Source organism: Ctenocephalides felis, unplaced genomic scaffold (genome assembly GCF_003426905.1).
Source record: "Ctenocephalides felis isolate EL2017-DRISC unplaced genomic scaffold, ASM342690v1 CF-g0.4_SCAFFOLD_01604, whole genome shotgun sequence".
NCBI classification, from domain to species: domain Eukaryota; kingdom Metazoa; phylum Arthropoda; class Insecta; order Siphonaptera; family Pulicidae; genus Ctenocephalides; species Ctenocephalides felis.
In genome coordinates, this window is record NW_020537758.1 from 41,370,115 (window position 1) to 41,392,819 (window position 22,705).

The 22,705-nt window shown below is 27.3% G+C and overlaps 1 protein-coding gene across 1 annotated transcript in view; it reads right to left on the minus strand.

Annotated features, from left to right (window-relative positions):
* Nucleotides 1–22,705, minus strand: part of LOC113373786 (nuclear factor of activated T-cells 5-like) — a 312,371-nt gene that overhangs the window by 24,381 nt on the left and 265,285 nt on the right. The window contains exons 2-8 of the mRNA XM_026614060.1: nucleotides 15,465–15,756; nucleotides 9,083–9,280; nucleotides 3,536–3,700; nucleotides 2,913–3,195; nucleotides 1,068–1,224; nucleotides 618–799; nucleotides 22–103 (exon numbers count right to left, since the gene is read on the minus strand). Of these exons, the coding sequence (XP_026469845.1) occupies nucleotides 22–103; nucleotides 618–799; nucleotides 1,068–1,224; nucleotides 2,913–3,195; nucleotides 3,536–3,700; nucleotides 9,083–9,280; nucleotides 15,465–15,756 (1,359 nt within the window). The remainder of the gene's footprint in view (nucleotides 1–21; nucleotides 104–617; nucleotides 800–1,067; nucleotides 1,225–2,912; nucleotides 3,196–3,535; nucleotides 3,701–9,082; nucleotides 9,281–15,464; nucleotides 15,757–22,705) is intronic.

Consider the following 22,705-nt stretch of genomic DNA (forward strand, 5'->3'; position numbering starts at 1 on the left):
TCTGCTCTGATTCATCTTTACCAGATACTATAAATACTCTGACTTTCACGGGCTCCTGGATGTCTTGTTTATAATAAGGAGGCACAGTGCAAACCAGGTGGATCTGAAAATAAAATATATATACATTAAATAATTATATTTACTTAAATACATAAATATTACCCATAGAAATGAAAAATAACATGCAACTATCTGATGTTTAGTTGCAACTATCTGACAAAAAAAGTTTCAAAATTGTAACCATTAATTTCTTCTAATCATTAATAAAATTTACAAATTGTAATGATTACCATGTACACACCAATGAGAATATGCAAATAATAAAAATACTCTTTAATTATTAGTCGAGGACTATATATAGTCATCTCATGGTCTTGACATTCCACTCGATAACAATCCAGAACGATATCTATAAATCTTGTTAGGTATTTATTTTATGAATTGGAGTTTTAATAGAAAAGAATATAAAGAATATACTTTATTCAATAAATGTAATTTTGAATTTATTGACTTCATTTTTCACAACAGTGAAAAATAAATCTGAAGACTGATTTAACGTAATACATGGAACTATTCATTATCAAATAATAATAATAAGAAAATTTGTCCATTATTACCTGCTGTAAAAATTCTCTATTTGGTGTGACGTATTCGTCTTCATTTGCACTCCGACATTTTTCAAAAACAACTTGTGTATTTTTTAAAAAATTCTTTCCTAATATAATCAGCTCCATACCACCCGTGACTGGATAAGTGTTAAATGACATTTTTGAAATTTCTGGTACACCAGGAGGTTGAGCTGTGAAAAAAATTTAATTAAATATAGAAATAATCATTTATATTTTCTAATACTAAAATATATAAAATATTAATATAAAACTGTATAATGAAGAAAAAAACGTAATCATGTACTAGATATTGCAAAATTAGTAGATGAATATCATGATCCTTGTGTTATCTACGAGAGTATGTACTCTATATTTTAGAAACTATTTTATTCTGTAGCTTAAATAAATAGAGCAGATCACCAATGTTACCTAAATAATTATATTATATCATAAACTTACTGCAAATAATTGGTTGAGAGCATATTTGAAGAGTTTCTGTTGTATTATCATCATTTGTGACAACAGTTCTAAAAACCATTCGGCATCTTGTCGACTTCTTTTTGCTCCTTGAACCGGTCTGCTCTGGAAACCTATGCTCTACATCCACATTCCTTTCCTAAAAAGGAAAAACAAAATTATATTTGTAATCCATGCAGATTTGATTAACTTCATTTTATTATTTTTCAACTAATCAGATTATATTTTCAATCGTCTAGTAGGAGATCAAAGAAGAATTTTATAAAATAACACATTATTTGTAAATAGATTGACTAAAATAAAGTATTATATAATAATCAAGTAGGAAATATTATATGAATATTATATGAAGCTTCATAAATAAAAATTGAGACCAAACTGCTTAATGTCTTAATATGAATTAAAATTTCAGTTCGATACTGAAAACTTTTTCCGATATTGGCTATATATGTTCCCATAAACAATCCTTCTTCCTTTAATTCAAAATTAATATTATTCTCAACTTAATTTCTTGATGTCAATACATCCAAAAGTTCAGCCACGTGCTGAACCGAATTCCAAAAGCATAACACTAAATAATTAATGAAAATAATAAATTAAACCAGGAACTTCAAATCATGACTAAATAAATTACCTTTTCTCAAATAGAAATCGCAAGATGTGTGTTGATTAAATTATAAGAAACTCCATTAATAATTCACATTTGCATAATAGTCACTCATTTTTATTGTCAAAATCCGCTTATTTATTAAGAAATCAATTGTAACTTTAATTTAAATAATTCGATGGCGATCAAAAACAAATATTTTGTAAACAAAACGATATCAAGAAGCATAGTCATATTCTGTTAAAATCAATTATAAAATAAGTGTTAGTGAACATTGCACCTTGCAATAAATTAAAATATTTCAAGTAATTTAAACAGTAACATTCAAATTCGTAAATACGATTTGAAATAGTTCATACTCCACTTAAATTTTTACGTTCTAGTTGCATAATTGCTGATATTATAATCATATTTATAATAAGTGGTTAACGCTTTTTAATGGGCATTTGTAATTATGATTATGTCACATTATAAAGTTTTTTTGTTATTTTGTTTAATTGAATATTCATAGATTTGTTAAAATAATCGATTGTTATTCGATAAATGCGCAGCAATGTACATTGTCTAATAGGTAACGAGGTCACTAATTATTTGGCGATAAAATTAATAAAGAAAATAATATATTTGTGATAATATATTTGCAATATATTTATTTAGAAAATGTAGATAAATAATATATAAATAGCAAAATTCTATAATAAATAAATCTATTATATTTTCGTAAAATAAAACGGACAAACTAGACTAAATGAATGTGGCAGGTTAGAACGATAAGTTGTCACAAAACTGTAGTATTATTTGATTTAATATTGAGTAATAAGGATTATTATTAATATAGTATCATTGATATAGCATAATTTAAATATAAAGTAGTTCATCTCTTCGTTATTTAGATGCATATAAATACTCTGCACCGTTACCGTGCATACTTTAATGAAACAAGAATCAAATGTTGGAAAACCTCGAGTAACATTAGCATGATAAGAGACGTATCACACTTTTATATATCATTTTAAGACACACATTTCTTATTCTAAGGCGAAACAATTTGCTATAAATTATTTACCAAATACATCCGCCCAATTCGATTGATCATTTTGCAAATATTCCACAAAATAGGATCTCAACAAGGTCTATATCAAAATCTTTATGCTCTAGATATTATTAATTTCTAATTTTACAATTTTGTTCTTTTATTACCCTTATCTAAAACTTCTTACCTTTAAAATACCAACGCAGTCACAAATAACTTTCATTTCCTTCGCAGGATCTAATTCAATTTGTATAACCAGGGTGCCAGCGATTTTGACTTCTGTACAAGGGGTTGAATTCTTCCCCGAAACTCTGCAGGCCTGGTAGAACATGTGAGGGGCAACTCGACCCATGTCTGTTCCTATGAAAACTTGCAAAACTGTAGGTTTGTTGTAACCTATTAATTGGACTATGGGGAACCCGTGTTGATCGCGATCCTTCACTGCTCCTCTGCTTCCTTCGGTTTGATATCTGGTAATAAATGAATGGATAGTTATTTTGAAATGTCCGGTACTAGGTGCCACAGTTTAAAATCATATTTTTTATACCAAAGTTTGATTGATAGTATTAAATATTTTATAGCAAAGATTGCGGTTTTGTTAATTTCGTTTCATTTCTAACTTTGTTATCTAACATAAATGATAATTTAATTTCGTAAATTTCGTAAAATATTTTTTGATTTATTTATAAATAACCTTAAGTGTCCGCCACTAGGAGACTTGTCCCTAATATATAAATAGGAGTAATAGAATTTCTTTAGATTTCTCAATATCAGCAGTAGATCTTTAACTATCAAATTTTTGTTTATTACCTGGCCCTATGTTGCGTTTCAGGTTGGCACAATATTTCCAATTTGACTTTTCCGTTTCGTGATATATTGTTATGTTGTGTCATGAGTGGTCCTGTGGGAATTGGAGGCCTCCTTGGAATCTGCGGCCTGGGAAGCGCCCGGTGAATTGGCACCGCTGTGGGCATTCTGGAAACAAATTTAAAAGAACATTCGTACAAATCATTTTGAGATTGGAGATCCACTTTAAAACTTAAATATTTAGATGTATTAGAAGCATATACATACATATATATGTATAAATGCATATGCAAAAGTATGTATACAATAATGGCAGTAAGAATCCTTGATCATTTTTTTTGGTGTAATACATTTGCAAAAGCTCGGGGCAAAAAAGAGTCAATGAACTAATTTGAGTCTAAAACGGTGGATGAATAATTTAGAGCTATCAAAAACTAAACTTATCACTTATTTACCTGAGAGTTATATGAGTTACCTGAGATATACCTATTCTTTACCAGCAACAGATGATAAATTGATACTTTAAAATTTTATTTACAATTGTCACTGAAATTTTTTGCAATTAGCAGCAATTATGTGTTACTACGTTCAAAGAGTAATGTAAAATTTCTACGAAAACAAGTTTAAATTTCAGTAGTATTTAGAAATGTTCACTATAGATTTTTATAAGAGCATTTTTACATGAATACTTAATTTAGTAGGAGTATACCTAGTGAAAATTAATTTTCAAAAATAGTATAATAAATATTTTAGAAAAAAAAATTTTTTTTTATAAAATATAATAATAAAATTTGTACAAACTATGTATTACGAGAGATCAATTGAAAGTAAATCAAATAATAATATATTATCTATTATTGAACCATTTAATGTTTATATTTTGAAGAATAGTTATTTAAAAAAAGATCTTGAAGTAAAAACATGGAGACTGAGAATATTTGAAATGATTTAGAATAATCTTAATAAGATTTTTATAGTTAGTTAGAATTTCAATCGCAGTACATTTTAGAGTCCACAACTATATCCGTAGCAAATTTGTTTTTAATGAACCCAAGCATGATTTCCCCACAATTACCTTTGATAAGTTAGAACAATTATTAGTTACATGACAACCCATTTGTAAGCGACAGTGAATGACATGAAACAAATTTAATTTTACATAATCAATTATGGGATCAGTTAAATATATGACGACTCACAATAAACCAAGTAAAAATTTAAAATTAGATTAAAATTATAAAGATAATGAATTAAGTTACTATCAATTACTATTCAAAAGCTCACTATCACAAGTTATGGTTTTATAAAGTTTAACTCTGAAATATTTTGAATATTCAAATGCTGAATCTTTATTCATCATCTTCGAAACATGAATTCACCAAACTTTGATTACAAAAAAAAATCTGCTGGTTTATAAAAATATTTCGATAATTTTTTAAAAATAAAGCTCAAAAATGAGTTAATAATATTCTAGAATCATTTTTACAAAAATGCCAATAAAGGTAATATGCCTATAAAATGTGATCGTATAAACACAGATTTATTAAAATATTTTTTATGATGTGCAGTCATCACCAATCATGTTGCCGAAAAGGTAGATGAGGAATTTCTCTTAAAGAGCCTCATTCAATATACTCATCAATTCTACCAGAATCCTTAACTTCTACGCCTACGTCTTCCTTGACGGAATATCTAGTATGTTTTGTGAATGAATGAAAAACAATAATTTAATGGATATTATAAAAATAACGTTTCATTTATAGGATACCTCAAAATTTTCATCCTACTTCTGACAGTAACTGTTTTTAAAGCAGTGCAATTTCACATGATAAATAATAACTACACTAAAATCTTGTATTTCATCCCTGTATTTTCATGTTATTATTTTATATCCTCTTGAAATAAATTGTTTTCAAATATCATTAGCACTACACAAAATTTGTAAATTTGAACTTAAAGGAGCTATTACAACCATGGTATTATGAGAATCACCATTTGAGAAATATTGATTAAATTCGATTTTTATGCAAAAAATAATAAATATCAATTCATATTTTTTTTTTTTATACAAAAAATCCTTTATTTATTTGGGCTGTATTAAGAGTGATATGGAGCAAATATTTTCGGCCTGAATTTTCCCACATAAGCTTAAATTGTTTACATTAACAAAAAGCGACTTATTTGTCTCGACACATCTTTCTTATGTATGTTACAAAAAATCCGAACAATTTTCAACCGTTACTTTGTTACAAGTGTGTATGAATTAATGTATTTTGAAGCGAATTATATCCGTTGCGGACACGCACAGTACGTAAGTTTAAGGTCAAGTATAGAAAAAGCGCGCGTGTCAGGTATCGGCGGGAGTCCAGTTATTGAAAAATGTTAATATGTATATTGGATAACATAATAACATGTGTCCGATGCAAATTTTTATTACATAAACAATGGCAAATGGTAAACAGAGCGATTATGGTAATCAATTGTGACCAGGCAAAGGTATCATGCACAATAATTGACGTTAATACATAAATTATTTTTATACATTCTGCGCTATAATAAGCATGAGGATCTAAAAATAAATCCATTAAAACTGGCAGAGCAAACACGTATCTTATATCCCGATTGCGCAGATTGTTGATGATCTTACGTCGGTCTGATGTCATGCAATCATTTTTCAAATTAAGCACAGATTATAATATAAACTTATAAATCCATTTTCTGCTTGCAGACTTATGTAGACAACAAATACAAACTTCAACACACATAAAAATAATGGCCAAACATACGCTATCTAACATGTATCCATTTTGAAGTAAAGGGTGTGCTTATACTAGTCTACTAGGGATACTGAAAAGCAGTCAATCATTATACCATAAATCATTTTTACATATATTGCTGCTGATTAGAAATAAGGAAGTAATATCCTGACATCGTCCTGCAAGAAATCTAAGGAACTTTAGGACCGTTAGAAGTAAAAGACAGGAGTTGATAGTTGACAAAAGAAAGAAAATACAAAAATTAAGACATCGAACCAAATAATAAGGAGGATCAACATTGAAGTTGGTGATAAATTAAAAATAATTAATATGCCAATATTCAAATTCTCAATTTAATTTTTCACCCCTAGATGAAATAATGAAAAAAATGGTTTTAACTAAGAAAGTAAACAAAATGAAACTTGAAGAACTAAAAACGTATAGAATCTTGAAAAACTAATAGCTAACAAAAAAGGTAAATGAGGGTAGACGAGTTAATTCTCGATTTATATTTATTGATCTTGTACCTATCTAGTTATTTTTACAAAAATCAATAACAAATTTTGAAAAGCTCAATGTATAATTTAAACCAAACTACTAAATTACAGACTATACACTATTATTAGTAAAACTATTATTTAACTGCCAAAATTTCAGATATTATAATTATTACTGTGATTTTAACAAATAATTCCACAGCAAGCTACAAATTGAAAATGTTAATATGCATTACTATAAACAACTATACTTTCCAAATAAATAATTAAAGTTGCATAATAAAAAATATTACCTTTGGGTAAAAATGCCTAAAATGCTATAGCATGTCTAGTTACTGCTCTGATTTCAGAAATTTGCGATGGATGTTACGCTGATACGGTACTTTTCAGTGTTCATTGAAACATTTTTAATAATGTCAAATAATATTTTTTGTTAATTAAAAGTCTAAAATAGGAGTCAAACAATATTAGAGAATATTTAATCTGCGATCCAGCGGATGCTGTAAAACCGCTAACGATCAGTAAAGTGTTACTACAAGGTGTATAATATTCAAATAAATGACAAAATTTTATAATGATCATAAATTTCTTTCAGAACACTGTCCATATCTATCAAAGCATATGTATAGCAAAATAATGCCAGTATTTTTTTGACAAATTTTATTTATTTATTTTTACTAAACACACGTTCACAAAAAAAGTTGTCTGAATGGGTGTGCGACATATGTACTTCAATGTATTTTTTGACCACTGAATACGAATCTAAAGCAAAGTTGGGCAAAAAATAGAAAAAACAATATCGAGAAATATTTGCGCATGATATTTAAATCTTACTATTTATTTACAATTTACAGGTCTTCAATCCTTAAATAACCTGTATAACTGATTTCTGCAATGATTTTTTCATCTCTGTTGAACATCTTTTTGCAACTTTATTTGCCACGTAGGTATAAAATTTATTAAAACTCTCTTCGATAACTTGGGTTATTAGGTTAGAATTTAACCTTGTTGGTGTAGACTGTATTAAATACTGTTTTGTTATATTTGTTATTGTTGAAGTTCTTATTACAATCACTGATTTTTATATTAATAAAGAGTCTTTTTATATAAATTTATTTTTTGTAATGCGGAGTTACTTTTAGTAAAAAACCATTAAACTTCGGTCCCTTTCTAAGGGGTAGCACTTGAGGTTTGTTTCGTAATTGTGTTTAACATCTGTTAATTTATAAAAAAACCGAAACACGTCCGCGACAATACGGGATAAAAATTCTAATTCATCACTTTTAAGTTCTCCTTTTTTTAAATTACTCCGTTTTCTTCTCAGGTACAAATCATGCTTTTTAAAATAACCCGGGACCACAAGGTTGAAAATCCGGACTGTCCCGGCCAATCATTTGTGTTTATTCATCTGTAATTTCTTTAAAAACCGGGACAATCCGCGCACAATCAGGGATAAAAGATCTAAGTTCGGTACAAATCATGCTTTTAAAAAAACCCGGGAAACAAGGTAAAAAACCGGGACTGTCTTTTAATATTTTGTTAATTCATTCTGTTAATTTAGTAAAAATGGCACAATCGCGACAATCCGGACGAAAGATTAACTTTGGTACAAAAATCGTGTTTTCAAAAATAACCCGGGACACAAGGTGAAAATCCGGGACTTACCAGGCCAATCATTTTTGTTAATTCATCTGTTAATTTCTGAAAAATCGGGACAATCCGGGACAAAAGATCTAACTCCGGTACACATCATGCTTTTAAAATAACTCGGGGCCCAAGGTGAAAATCCGGGACTGTCCCGGCCAATCATTTTTGTTAATTCATCTGTTAATTTCTGAAAAACGGGACAATCCGCGACAATCCGGGACAAAAGATCTAACTCCGGTACAAATCATGCTTCTAAAATAACCCGGGACACAAGGTGAAAATCCCGGACTGTCCCGGCCAATACGGGACGTATGGCTACGGAATACATTGGAAAACATATTTGGCACTGGGCCTGCAGATCCAGACAATTTTTATGTGTTTCTATATAAAATATGCTGCATTTGCTAAAAAGATGGCATTATTCTCGCAATACTTCACCAATTGCAAATTTATCTACAAACCCTTCTAACACCGGAGATAAAAATATCTAATCTTCCAGAGCCATATATTATCAGTGGAGCTGATAATGCAGAAATTGAAGAAAATTGAATATAATTTATAATTTTGAATTAGTATGAGCTGAATGTTGGCAAGCCTGGAAGATTGATATTTTTACCTAAGGCACCAACTCTCTATCTTAAAGTACTCACATTGTCATTCTTTTAATTTCGGTTGTCATAAATGAATCATTCGAATCATCGTTCGCGTCCATGGGTACATAATCGCTCCTAAAACGTTTGGCTAACGGCTGTTCGCCTTGTGCGTCTACCGAACAAAGCGAACGAACATATGTGGTCGTGACTGCCGTCGATGCATCGCCTCCATAATCGCTTCCAATTGATGATAATCTGTGTTGGTACGCGCGACCGGACAATATTTTCAATAAAAACGCATTACAATCACATAGATCACACTATTTACCATATTTATAATGATTATTATTTACTAAAGGTTTGGAGAAATAGACTCACAGAAAGATAATTATTCACTCCCTCCACAACATTTTTTGTCATGCAATCCTTGGTTACAGCGCTTCGAGCAATATATACAAAGGAAACGATATAACTCAAGAAGGTACCGATAAAAATGCTGTTTTCAAGTTAATGAATACATTTTTTGGATTAAATTTGAAAAAAATTCATGCAACCAAGAAGTTCTCTTCAGTGAATTAGTATTTACATTACATATTCATATTTAAGGTGCCAATTCTCCAGTGAAATAGACCATAACATAGCGTTGTTATGCCAATGCTATGTCTTGCTCTTTTCTTGGTACTAAAAGCAGTACAAATGCAATGTATTTGCTGTGCAGTCATGCTTTTTAACTGAGAATTGGCCCTTAAGATTTTGTTTTACATTTTATTAGTCACCAACCACTAAAAGTAATTTTCTCAACGATTGTTTCACCAGAACATTTTCCACTTTGTATAGTTGTATTCCTCAGTTTTAATTCCGAACATTTGTCTAATTTTACCTCAACTGTTAGACTGTTACTTTAAATTAGGTAAGAATCTCGGAATTCGAAATACCCAGCTGTAAGTCTGTAAATACTTGTATATTGACACCTTAAAGTTGTCTCAAAACCTACATATATATAGGTTTTGAGACAACTTTAGAGTGTCAATATACAAGTATTTACAGACTTACAGCTGGGTATTTCGAATTCCGAGGTGAACTTACTATAATGACTGGAATATGTCTTCTAACGAGAGTTAAAACAAGCATAGAAAATTTATTCATAAAAAAACTGCATATGCGATTGAACTACTGCGCAGATTTATTCACATGAAGGTATTTTATAAATATGCAAGCCCATGTCAAACATTGGCATTATATGATATGATAAAGAACAATTCGCAAAATTATAAAAGAATGCATAATTTGTTGATTAGTTGACATAGATACCAAAAACGTAAGTTATGATGTTAAAGTAATATAATTTTAAACTCATTTTAAAGTAATACAATAAGTGAAAAATTCAACAATAATATTTCTCTAAATTGTTATCAAATCTAAGCTATGTAATTAGAGTGATGATATATGATTAAGGCCTATATATTGCAAACTTACTTATTAAATTAAATTTAAAACTATTTACGTTCCTATAATAATGTATGATAAAATAGTAAGTTACAATGTATGCAATCCGTTTGGTAGAAATGATTGAATTCGTGTAACGATAGATAAAAGTCTTATTTTCAATTACATTATTTTTACTAATTTCTTTCTATATATGCACGATTTTCTTATAAATTCCTAATTACCTGATTATTACAATTGCGTCATTATATTATATTATTAAAAAATTCTATTAAAATAATATATTATTTATTTTCTTACAGCTCAATGTGGAATTGCGCTTGGAAACAATCATTAACAAATATTACATCTGCTGCAGTTTTTTTTAAATAACTCAAAAATCATAACTGCAGCCTATTATTCTGTAGATAATTGCATCTGTAACTAGATGTTAAAATGGAAAAATGTAAATACTAATTCACAGTCAAACATTGTTTTAGAAAAGAAAAAAAAACAGACAGAAGAAGGGAAATAAACATTATATTAGTAAAATCACCGAAAAAATAGATCCTTACATATAAAAAAGTTTAACTGGTGCAATTTCACGTAAAATCCTCTAACATAATATTAAACATGATGACAAACATTGAAGCTATTCGGAAATAATAGAGCATAATGCATTATTACAAATAAGTCACATTATTTTATTATTTAGAATGCATTTTCGTTATCCTTTGTATTGCTAAAATGTAAATAAATAATAACTATGCTAATTTATTCATTTATTTCTCAATATTTATTTTAGAGTTTTTAATGTTTATGCAAATCAACTTTATATTTTTAACTTTAATTACGTTTCTAGAAATTTCTAGAAGATTGATAGACCTAAACCATAAACTAAACCTAATCAGTAAATTAGTCATACATTAAAAAACAGTCATTTTTATTATTTATACACATATATTAACAATACCATAACCAAATACTTTTCAAATACATGTTTACCAATAGCGACTAATTAAAACCCAATTAAGTAATATTATATATACCAACAATTTTTTAATCATATTTGGACAATGAGAGTTTCTGTCATGATTTTATTGAACCAGAAAACCGTTTTCAAAACTCAAAAAAAAATCTACAAAATTAATGGTGAATACTTTTTTAAGTCACTGGTGAAAAAATGGTAAAACTACATCAGGACCAACATATACGATTAAAGAAAACAACACTTGTGAAAAGGTGTTAAAAACTATTGGTATGAAATAAAAATTATCAATTTGTTGCAGAAAATATTCTTGTAAAATGGCTATAGCCACATTAGTCCTAAACCAAACACTGTATTAATGAGAATAATAAGTAAATTTCCGAAAATGCGTTTTATTCAATGATACAACCAAGAGTCCTTACTGCAATATACTGGAAATTTGTATAGAGAAAATATTTTTAAATTGATAATTATATGGTTACTGAAATACCAACGACATTGTGTAGCATTTGTTCAACTTGGCTATTAAGCCTTATATAAAGTACTTTTACTATTTGAAATAGCTTGAAGCATTTATAAAAGAATCATTCATATAGCAATTACTTTCGTTATTTTGTATATACAAAGTTTACATATCGTCAATGACTACGTGCCAAAACATTTTTTGTTGATACAGTAAATATAAAAATAATTAACACGAGCTTGTAACAATGAGTTTAATCAAGGATTGAATTTACTATTTTAGCAGTGGCAAGATAGAATTTAAATCTTCTACGACTAAGAATATTCAGTTGCAGATTAAGAAAAATAGACTTTGAATGTGCATCTAATAAAAATAAACAAAAACGACAAAATGTATTGAATAGAGTATGAAACACTCTAATGTACTATTAAAAATGTATCTATTTTTAATTTAGTAAATTTATCATAGGCGCCGTTTTAATTTTTCTACATGACCAAGCACTCTTGGTTTAATGATGCGCTTGGACGGCGATAGAAGCCTGTTGATTATATTCTAGCATTTTAACATGAGATTTACATACAGACGACTTTAACTTGACTGTATTATTACTTTATATGTCAAAGGGCAGTAACTTGATAACGACAATCAGTGATTTGTGTTATTATTATATTGCGATAGTCGTCGTAATGATATATTATTCTTTCCCTTGAAATGCGATATTTCATACCCGAGATAGGAGATATTTGCAGAGGCAATGACTTGTTGAGTGTCTGGCTCGAGAGTTCAAATTGGTAATATTATACAGACGAGTGTCAATTTATCGATTCTTGACAATAACATATTAATTAGTGCCAATAAATAAGGACAAGCCTGATAGAATTATTAACTAATTAATATTAAATACGTATCAAATGAGGTTTCTTATGTTTTAATGTAAACTAAAGCTTAGTATTGTTTGCTTAAGCTTAGGCTATTGTATTATTTCTTGAGAAACAATTTCTAATAGAAGTATTTTTATTAAAGAAATTATTAAAGTGAAAAACGCTTGATTGAGAGCATTCTCGCGTACATTGTAATTTAAGAGCCAGAATCAATATAATATTATTATATAACGATATTACTGAAACTAAGTTCAGGATTATGACCAACATCGAAACCTTAGTTCATTTTAGATAAATCAAAACTAATTTATAGAATTTTGTTGGGATAAAATATTATTCAAAATTAATATTTTATCTTGATTGTTACAATGATTTTGGAGCATATCCGTTTAAAAATAAGAATTTCAAGAATCCACTGGTATCAACGAAAATATGTATATTCTAAATAGCATCTATTTATAGATAATTTATGTAAACCTATTCCTGCTACTACAAAAATAGAATTAGTACAATGCAAATGAAATGCATATTTATAGAGTTAAAAACAAACAGAAAAGGTCTAAAGTTTCCTATCGCATTGAAAATAGTAATTAATATTAAACGATAAATTGAATTTCAATCATTACATAATTAGGCTTCTACAATAATATTAAATTATATAAATAAATTCGTTGGTCAAATCTCTTCGACTTTAAGCAGAACAGACATTATAAAAGCTTCTTATGTTTAATGAAAATATTTTTTAAAAGTTCACATTTATAATGCTATAATATTTGCTGTGTTAATTAATTCTTTTAAGTAAATATTTGCCGTTAAAATTAATCATCATTACTCAGAAAGATATATACGATGCAATATTGAACACTATTTGATCAGAAAAGAATTAATGTCAATATTTGCTTAATAAAGTCCAAGCGTTCGATATCGTTGATTGTAAGTTTCTATTTTAGAAAATATATTTTTTACCAGAGAAGTATGCAGAACAATAGTTCACAAATTTCTTAAAAAAAACAAATTACATTGGTAATAAGTTTTAATAGTATATTCCGAAGTAAAAAAACTGATTGACATGAAAAAACTAAATATATTGACTTAGCCAGTAATAATAGCAACTAAATTTTTGTTTCTGAAAAAGTGATATTTCGTAATATTCCTAAATGTAACGCATTATTTCTGGAAAAAGACTAGCCAAATTTCCAGGCGTCTATTAGTTTATAAATCTGCTACCTTTCTAAATATCTACTAAGCAGCCATAATGAATTTTAATTTGGCGTAAAAAGCACCAACAAGAATCAAAAATTCTTAAATTAATTTAATAAATCATTAAATGTTTCAATTCCTCGATCCTAACATCACTCTAACTACATTCCCACCAGCTCGCCAGTTAAACAAAATAAATTAAACTATTTTTAAACAAAAAAACAATACATAAAAACAAGTAATGCAATTAAATCAATAAAATAATTTTCGCAGCACAAACAAGTTCTAAAAATAGCTTGAATGAATGCAGTTTAAAATGTGTACATTCATTATTCACGTCATAATATTAATAAGATTTAGTAGACAGATAATAAAATTCATGCAAATGAAAAGCAATGACGTTCTTCGTAATGGTTATAAACGCAAATAGAAGTTAAATGAAAATTAATAATATAGTTTGGAAGAAACATTCAGTAAGAAGTAACACTTAAATTTGCGATATTGTCTATTTTTGTAAATTTTTTTTATATTTAATAAATAAATAAAACCTTTCTGAAGGGTGAGATTCTGAAAGATCTCATTATAACATTTATATATTTTCGAAGGTTCTTGTAAATTTATTACTTCAGTTCATCATAAAATCAATATTGAATTTTGACAATATCAGCAATTTAAGTCTATAGAGTTCATTTACACATATGTACAGATTCAACAAATATCAACACAAAAAATGCCATATATTAAGAATCATATGGAGGAATTAGAATACCAAATTCAACACAAAACAAAATAGATTTTACTAACCTTATATTAACAGTTTTCCATGGTTGAAGGAAAAACTATACGATACTTACGATTATATTATTTTTATATATATTTGCACAAATGAATTTATATATCACAATTTATTGGCTATTTTTATGATAGAACTTCATATATTATATAGTTGACATTAATATTGATATATTGATTCAGAATTTTGAATAATTTTTGTAAAATATGATGAATACTTCATCAACCAAGTTATGTTGCAATATCAATATCAACAAATTGTTGCACTTGTTGCAATAATACTCAATACATTGTGATATATAAGATCAAAAGCCATCTTGCACCCTTCAGTTCTGAACTTTACTTGACTTTAACTTATGTTGACCAATAAGTAACAATCAACATGATTTAATCAATATATAATTTATTGAAGTAAATAAGTAAATCGCAATGACTTTAGCATTTGTGCACATATACCATCAAGAAAGCAAATCATCACCAGCAACTCACTTTTCACAAAAAATGATTTTCTTAGTCATGTAATGCATTGTGGCATTTTAAGATAAATGTATTCATTTATGAAATGAATAAAAATATAAGTGAAAATGAAACAAGCATTTGTTAATGAATTGTGAGTGATGAATTTTTCTGGACATCAAACATAAATTCAAAAAATCTTTCATTAATTAACAATGATCTTTTTTCACCCACCTGCTTCTAGACATCTCCAAATGATCGTATCCAAATCCGCTATCGTTGGAATTGTCACACGAAGTCTCCACGTTCTGCGGCGCTTTTCCTCTACTCTGAATGTTTTGCAGTTTTCCGGGATGGTGATGCTGGTGCATTTGCCCACCTTTCCCAGACGAGTGCAGTTTCCCAGGATGTTGTAGTTTACCGGGCGTGTGCAGTTTGCCTGGATGTCGCTTTGAAGGTAGACGCAACGCCTTGCGATGAATTCGCGGCGTCATCGTCGAACTTGTCGACATGGTCATTTTCATGGCTGGAAAAGAAAATTTAAATAATTGAATATTTATCGATAAAAATTAACTCATTCACGTCTATATTCTAACTCTTTTATGATAGGTAAATGATTATTGAAGTAAAACTTCTTTAGGCGCGACTAGGGTGTAAATCCGTACGAATGCAACGGAAGTGCGTTACGGTTCTCAATGAAATCATTTCTATACGGATCGATTGTGATTAGACGTCGTGTATGTGAATAGAGATCTGTCGTTGTATGCGTATCGGCATCAACGTTGTATGCGTTCCGATATCAACTGCCTGAATCAGAAGAATTTTTTACCCTCTTCCTCGAAAATAATAAAACAAATTAAACATTCGTTTCACGAACTAAACGTAAGTTTATTGATTAGAAATTATTTCTATATTATTTGTAGTTTCTATAAATCTTTGAATTTATTAAAATGGAAAATATTTTTAGGCAAGACAGATATTACAGCTGTTCAAAGAATGAGATTATATCGCCAGCGAAAAAGTAAAAAAAAATACAAGCAGTTAATGAATGTATGTTAATTTTAATTACATAATAAGTGAAGTTGCGAAAACAATATTTGTTTATGCGTTGTTTAACATAATCAATTGTGTGAACGAATATTATAGAAATTATTAATTAGCAATTACTTCATTTCTTTAATGAACGTTCATTTCTAAATGCTAATTACAATGACAAACCGATCATGTCATATTCGAAGTATGACTTTAATTACATTATTGTTTTTAAATATTATACATAATTTTAATGCTATTATAAATATATAATTTAATTTATCATTATATAAATGTGTATAATCGTTGACACTAATAAATATGTGCATCACGAGTGTTACCGCATTACTAATAAACATTATTCAAAATTGTTATATGATGTATTTATTTTTACTTAGCTTAAATTTGCTTCTTTATATAGTAGTAAATAAGTTTTACATCAAGTATTATAATTACTTCATTATTTAAAAAGCAGTAAAAAATCCAAATTTCTCAATTATCAATATGATCTTTTTAAGTAGTAATGCTTCGAGAATGGTTTGGTTTAAATTCACAATTCCAACTTATTATTATTACTGTATTATAAAAACTATTTTCAATATCAAAAACATATATTTATGAAAACAAAAGAGGTACTCCTGATAGAACTTTTAGGCATTGGGCACAAATACAGGGTCTACTTAGTGAGTGAATGCTTGGGCAATATTAAACAAAGAATGAATATTTTTAACTTCATTGCGCTAATTGATTACATATTTTTGTTAACAAGTGCAAATAGATTTATCTTTTAAAGTATAATCTTGCGACAAAAAGATATATAAAATGATTATATTTGTAACTATGATATCAATAGCAAATTTTTTAGATAGTTTAATAAATGAAATAATTAAACATTTTTTTAAAAATATTTGCAAGCATGGATATGAGCATGAGAATGCAAAGCTTCGTAGCTATATTGAAAATTCATTATATTTTCTATTGTAATGTTTTGGTACATTAAATTCGAAGCATGATATAATTTCTGTACAATAATTTTATTAAACAAAATGAACAAAAAAGTGCAATGATAAATAAATAAACAAGCAAACTACATTTACAAACCATCCCATAATGTAGACTCATAAATAAATTTCATAAACAATTTAATAAGAGGCTTAAATGATAATAAAATATTTCATAGACAATAAAGGTATTAGTGGCGTGATAATAACAAACTATAAAACGTAATTATGATCAAACGAAATCATTATTTTCCGTTACACCTAGTTGAAACTCAATTTGCTTAACGCGTTATTTTTTATTGCCGTGCCTTTTATTTTATGTCCGAGCATTCGATGCAGTATAAATTGAAATTATAAGAAGCGGTAGAGGCTGTAAAATTAATAGCGTTATTAATACGATCATTAACTTAATTATGTGCAAAAAATTAATAGAACGCGATTAATTAAATAGAAAAAACAACGTATTGTTGGACGTCGATACATTTCCTTTCATAGATCAACATCATGTAATGTCTCAGAAATAAAAGATACATCAGAATTCAGGGTGACATAGTTCACTGAGAGTTTTTTATATTATAAACATATTTGAGCTTAAATTAAAAAACCAAAATCGCATGGCCAATTACATTTTATATATAACTTTCACATTTTTGACTTTAGTTATATTGAAAGTGAATCATATTTATATTCGGTATTTACTTCGATAGTATTAAATAAACTAGTTGGTATTGGTATTTTACCTTGAGGCAAGTTACATGAACTTGCTGATAAGTGCAAATATAAATCGTCTTAATCAATAAAAAATGAGTGATTAAAAGTATTCCGAGTGGATTTATTACAAATAATTGAAAACAATCGAACACGTAACTCGGAGTATTTTCTAAAAGCAAATTTTCAAAAATCAACAATTTTTATAATTGAACCAGTAGGATTTAATAGTTTAGTATATTCATTAACACCAAGTACTCTATGGTTATACCAAGTAAATCGTCTAATTTTAATTTTAACAAACGTCAAAAAACTACTCATTTTCTCAAACTTTGACGAACTTCTAAAATTAAACTACTTGTCGTAATGCCGTAATATTTTAGTAAGTTCTATAAGACCATGATATATACCGCCAAAAAAAAATTCATAAAAATCGGCTTAAAATTTTTTCAACAGTTAATTACAAAAAAAACTCGAGAAAACATAAAATTAGCGAAGCGGACTTTTTGATAAAAACATAAACTTTTCTTACGGAAAGTTAAATATATAATTAAAATGTATACCTTTTTCAAGAGATCAGTTGGTTTAGGTTTATTTGATATTGAATTTGTCATATAAATCATTTTTTTAAATGAATAGTTAATATATTTAAATTATATTTGAATAATTATTATGAAATTTGAACTTGTTCCAGAATTTCGAATTACTCTTCAAGCAATCGCAATGTAAAAATTCCTAGTTACTATGATAAAAATAAATAATTTTGAAAATTAGCAGGACGCAGGATCAATTAATTTTGTATATATCCAGATAAAAGATTTTTATATATCGCATTCACATTTTTGACTTCAGATATATTAAAAGTGGATCATATTTATATTGAGCATTTATTTCGATTGGATAATATAAAATATTTAATTAGAATGCATACCCAATTTATTTCATACTTTATATTAATATATATAAGATATGTATGCATATAATATATCATCAAATAATTTTACACTATATATGTTGTGAAAACTGAAAACTCTCTTTTAAAATAAGATTTTGTATCTTAGTTATCAATTAAGTTTTTATAGTATTAGTATACATGCTAAACAGTTAAAGTATCATAACTAATATTTGCATTACTTTTCATTAAATTCATATTTGTAATCAACTTTAGAGCTTTAGAGCTTAAAGCTTTTCCATTTTGATATCGCCTAATTTACTAATAAAAACTACTATTAACTTCGACAATTATTAAACATTCTTGTTTTAGATTGGAATACACTTGATTAAGATAATTATATTTAAAAAAACTTGTTACAGTTAGATTTATAAATATTAAAATAGTTTTGAACATGTTACATTTAGGCAATGAATTAAACACAGGTTTTAGTTTGATCCAAAGATTGTGATAATAAATATTGAACAAATAATCATCTGTAGCTGTATGTTCACAAAAAGTAATTTAATATTGATAGAAATAAATTGTTTAGAACAATTACAGTCTACAAAATGTAGTTTTTAATTAACAATTTATATATGGTACCAAAAATATTTCATTCGATTACCACATTCCATATCATTTCAAAATTCATTTCTTATTAATTGTTTTTTAGACAAAAATCGTCGTTATCGTCGCCAACTATCAAAATTTTATAAAAATAACACGTACGTATGTTTGATAATTGCTTTTGTAATTAGACAAATGAATGGTTCTTAAAAGTCTGATGTCTTATTAATTACATCGACCAAAATTTCGACAAGTTTTCTTCCATTATAATTATTATTGAAAATCTTATTGCGAGGCCAGAGGTCTTTCGAGAACCACTAAAATGGGACCGCCTCGGGCTGATTGGATTTTGGATAATGGACAATCGAAATATTTTACGCATTCTTGTTGATAAAATAATAATCGAAACAGGGACGAAGTAGAATTTCATAGAAAAAGACATCCAGTCATAAAATATCAAACAATTAATTGTGAGCTTTTTTAGTATTAATAATATTAACTAAACTAAACCATATTAGTCTACTGATTATATTAAAATTATTCTAATTTTATTATGAACTCATATAAGTCAATTATTTTCAGAACTGTCCAGAATGTTTACGATCAAACGCGCACAGACCAAATTTTATCTTATGTCAATAACATTTAAGATTAAGGTAACTGACTTTGTACTGAAAAATACACAATGAGTCACATTCTCACAGATTATAAGATGAACACATGAAGTCACATTTATCGGTTTTTGAAAATGTAAATACAACACAATTTGCCCTGCACAAATATTAAAATGATTTTTATAACACTAATAAAACGAAAACGAAAAATAAATAAATAGATTATTAGGGCGACGAATGTGAGTTAATTCAGTCATTTTATATGATTATTGTTTTATTTATAATTACTAATTTTTTTTTGATTTATACATTTATCATCAATCTAATTCTGACAATCTGAAATTTAATTCCTTCACTCCAGAATATTATATAAATATTAGTACATCTTTGTTTTTAGAATTATTTTCACCACTAGTTTTGGATTTCCTTAATAAATCTCAAAAGAATATATTTTTCACTTTATAATTTATTTTTATAAATCAAATCAAGTTTATCTCAAATGCTGTAATTTTAAATAGTCATTCTTGGTTTTATCATAATTTATAATTACATTCTGTTTAAAAACAATAAGTATTCTAATCTACTCAATTGCTTGTTAAATGTAATTATCAACAAAGTGAATAATATTTATTTAATTGTAGAATGAACAATGAACAAAATGTTTTAATATAATAAAATAAATTATAAGTATAAAAAACCAAATACTAGCTTGAGTGTGTTTCAGATAATAATTGCGATGTTTATTATTAAGAAATATAAATGAACTTAATGATACTTTTATCACTGTATTTTATATCCTTTGTTACTTTCATATAAATTTGAAAAATATAAGAAACATTAAAAAATGAAAATACTGTAAATATAAATAAATACAGTATATTGATAGATTTGGTAACCAATATTTTAAATAATCCTTTTAAAAACCGTAAATTTCTTTTAGTACCTACTGTAGTTTGTAAAATATAAAATAAAATAACATAGATATTATAGAAAACAAAAAGTGCAAACAAGTCGTATTTTGTCAAAAACGGGGATTAATTATGATTATTATAAACTATTAACTAATAATTATTCCATATTAAAATTGTCAAACATTGTGACTTTAATTTTTTAATAAACATTGTCTGAGAATGAGTAAATATACTTGAAGCTATTATTTAAATAGACACTTAAAGAAAAGCATTGTATGTGGAATTAAAGTATAAAAATGCTTTTATTAGCCTATAAAAACGTGAGGTAAAATAATGCTAGTTAAAATTATGATATATATTTATAGGCGAAGAGATAGGCGTAAACTATGTAGTTATTCATGTGAATATTCTAAAATTCAACTATTTTAACTACACATTTTATTAAATATTTTCTTTCATATGCATAGAATAAACACGAAAAAAATAGGAATGAAAAAAGTGCGTAGAAAGTAACCGTGTTGAATAATTCTTCATAATCTCGGTGCTAAATTGAGATTAATGCATAATGCTCAGTAACAAGTCAAAAACATAAAAATAATTATAAAGAATCTTACATTACATCCTACCTGCCTACACAAAGTAGATTATTTATATGAACTTAGAATAAGAAGCTTAGACACACTCGCCGAGGGGAATCCGATACCAGAGAAAAATAAGTTTATAAGCCTAAGTAATGTATTTTATTTTAAATTTAAGCTCGACGTAATTGAAGACGGTATCAAAAGAATTATTTTCTTTCAAGCAGGATTAAGGATTTTTTCTACAATAAATATGCCGAGAACGAATTTCGGGTTTTGTTTTCGTCGACAACATATTGGAATATAAAATATGCAGCCAAAGTTAATAAATAATTCAATTTTTTTTAAATAATTAAGCAGTACTTTTAAAGCCAGGATGTAAGTTTGTTTACTGCGTAATTGAACTTCATTCAAAATTATATTATATCATAAACATATAAGCAATTTCAAACTATTAATAATGTTAGTTATATTTTATTGTATAAGCCAATACAGAAACTCAAAAACTCTACTCCTATTAGGGAACCAATAAATAAAATATTTGGAATTATGTACAATTCGATTTATTATACTACAATAGTTTTGTGATTTAAATATGTTTACAGTCATAAAACACAATAAAATAATCTTTGTCGATATAATAAAAGATATAAAACCCGTCATTATGCAACATTACTATTGACATATTACGGAAAAATATTTAATCTGCATCATAGAAATGCAAATCGAAATATACTTTGTGAAGTCGAAACCGTTACCGGCAGGTAAAGCATGTCACCGAGCTCACGTACGTATAAATTCGCTAGTGTAGTATAAAATTTTAGATAAATTATTTAAATAGTCTCTATTGGTCTCTTTTATATTTTAAATATATAAAAAAATGCTAAATATGCAAATATGTTACATATGGAAAAATAGAAGAGAACTGAAATGATTAATGATAAAAACATATAAAGAAAATTAGAAGCTGTGAAATGTAGATTATATACGCAAAAAAATAAAAAAGGGTGATAAGTACTGTAACACATATACTTGTATAATAAAAAAGTAAATTGTGATACAAGCATTACTTTATTCTTTTTTTTTTTGGAAATGGTTGAGACACGTGTTTAAGATGGGAGTAATGGCAA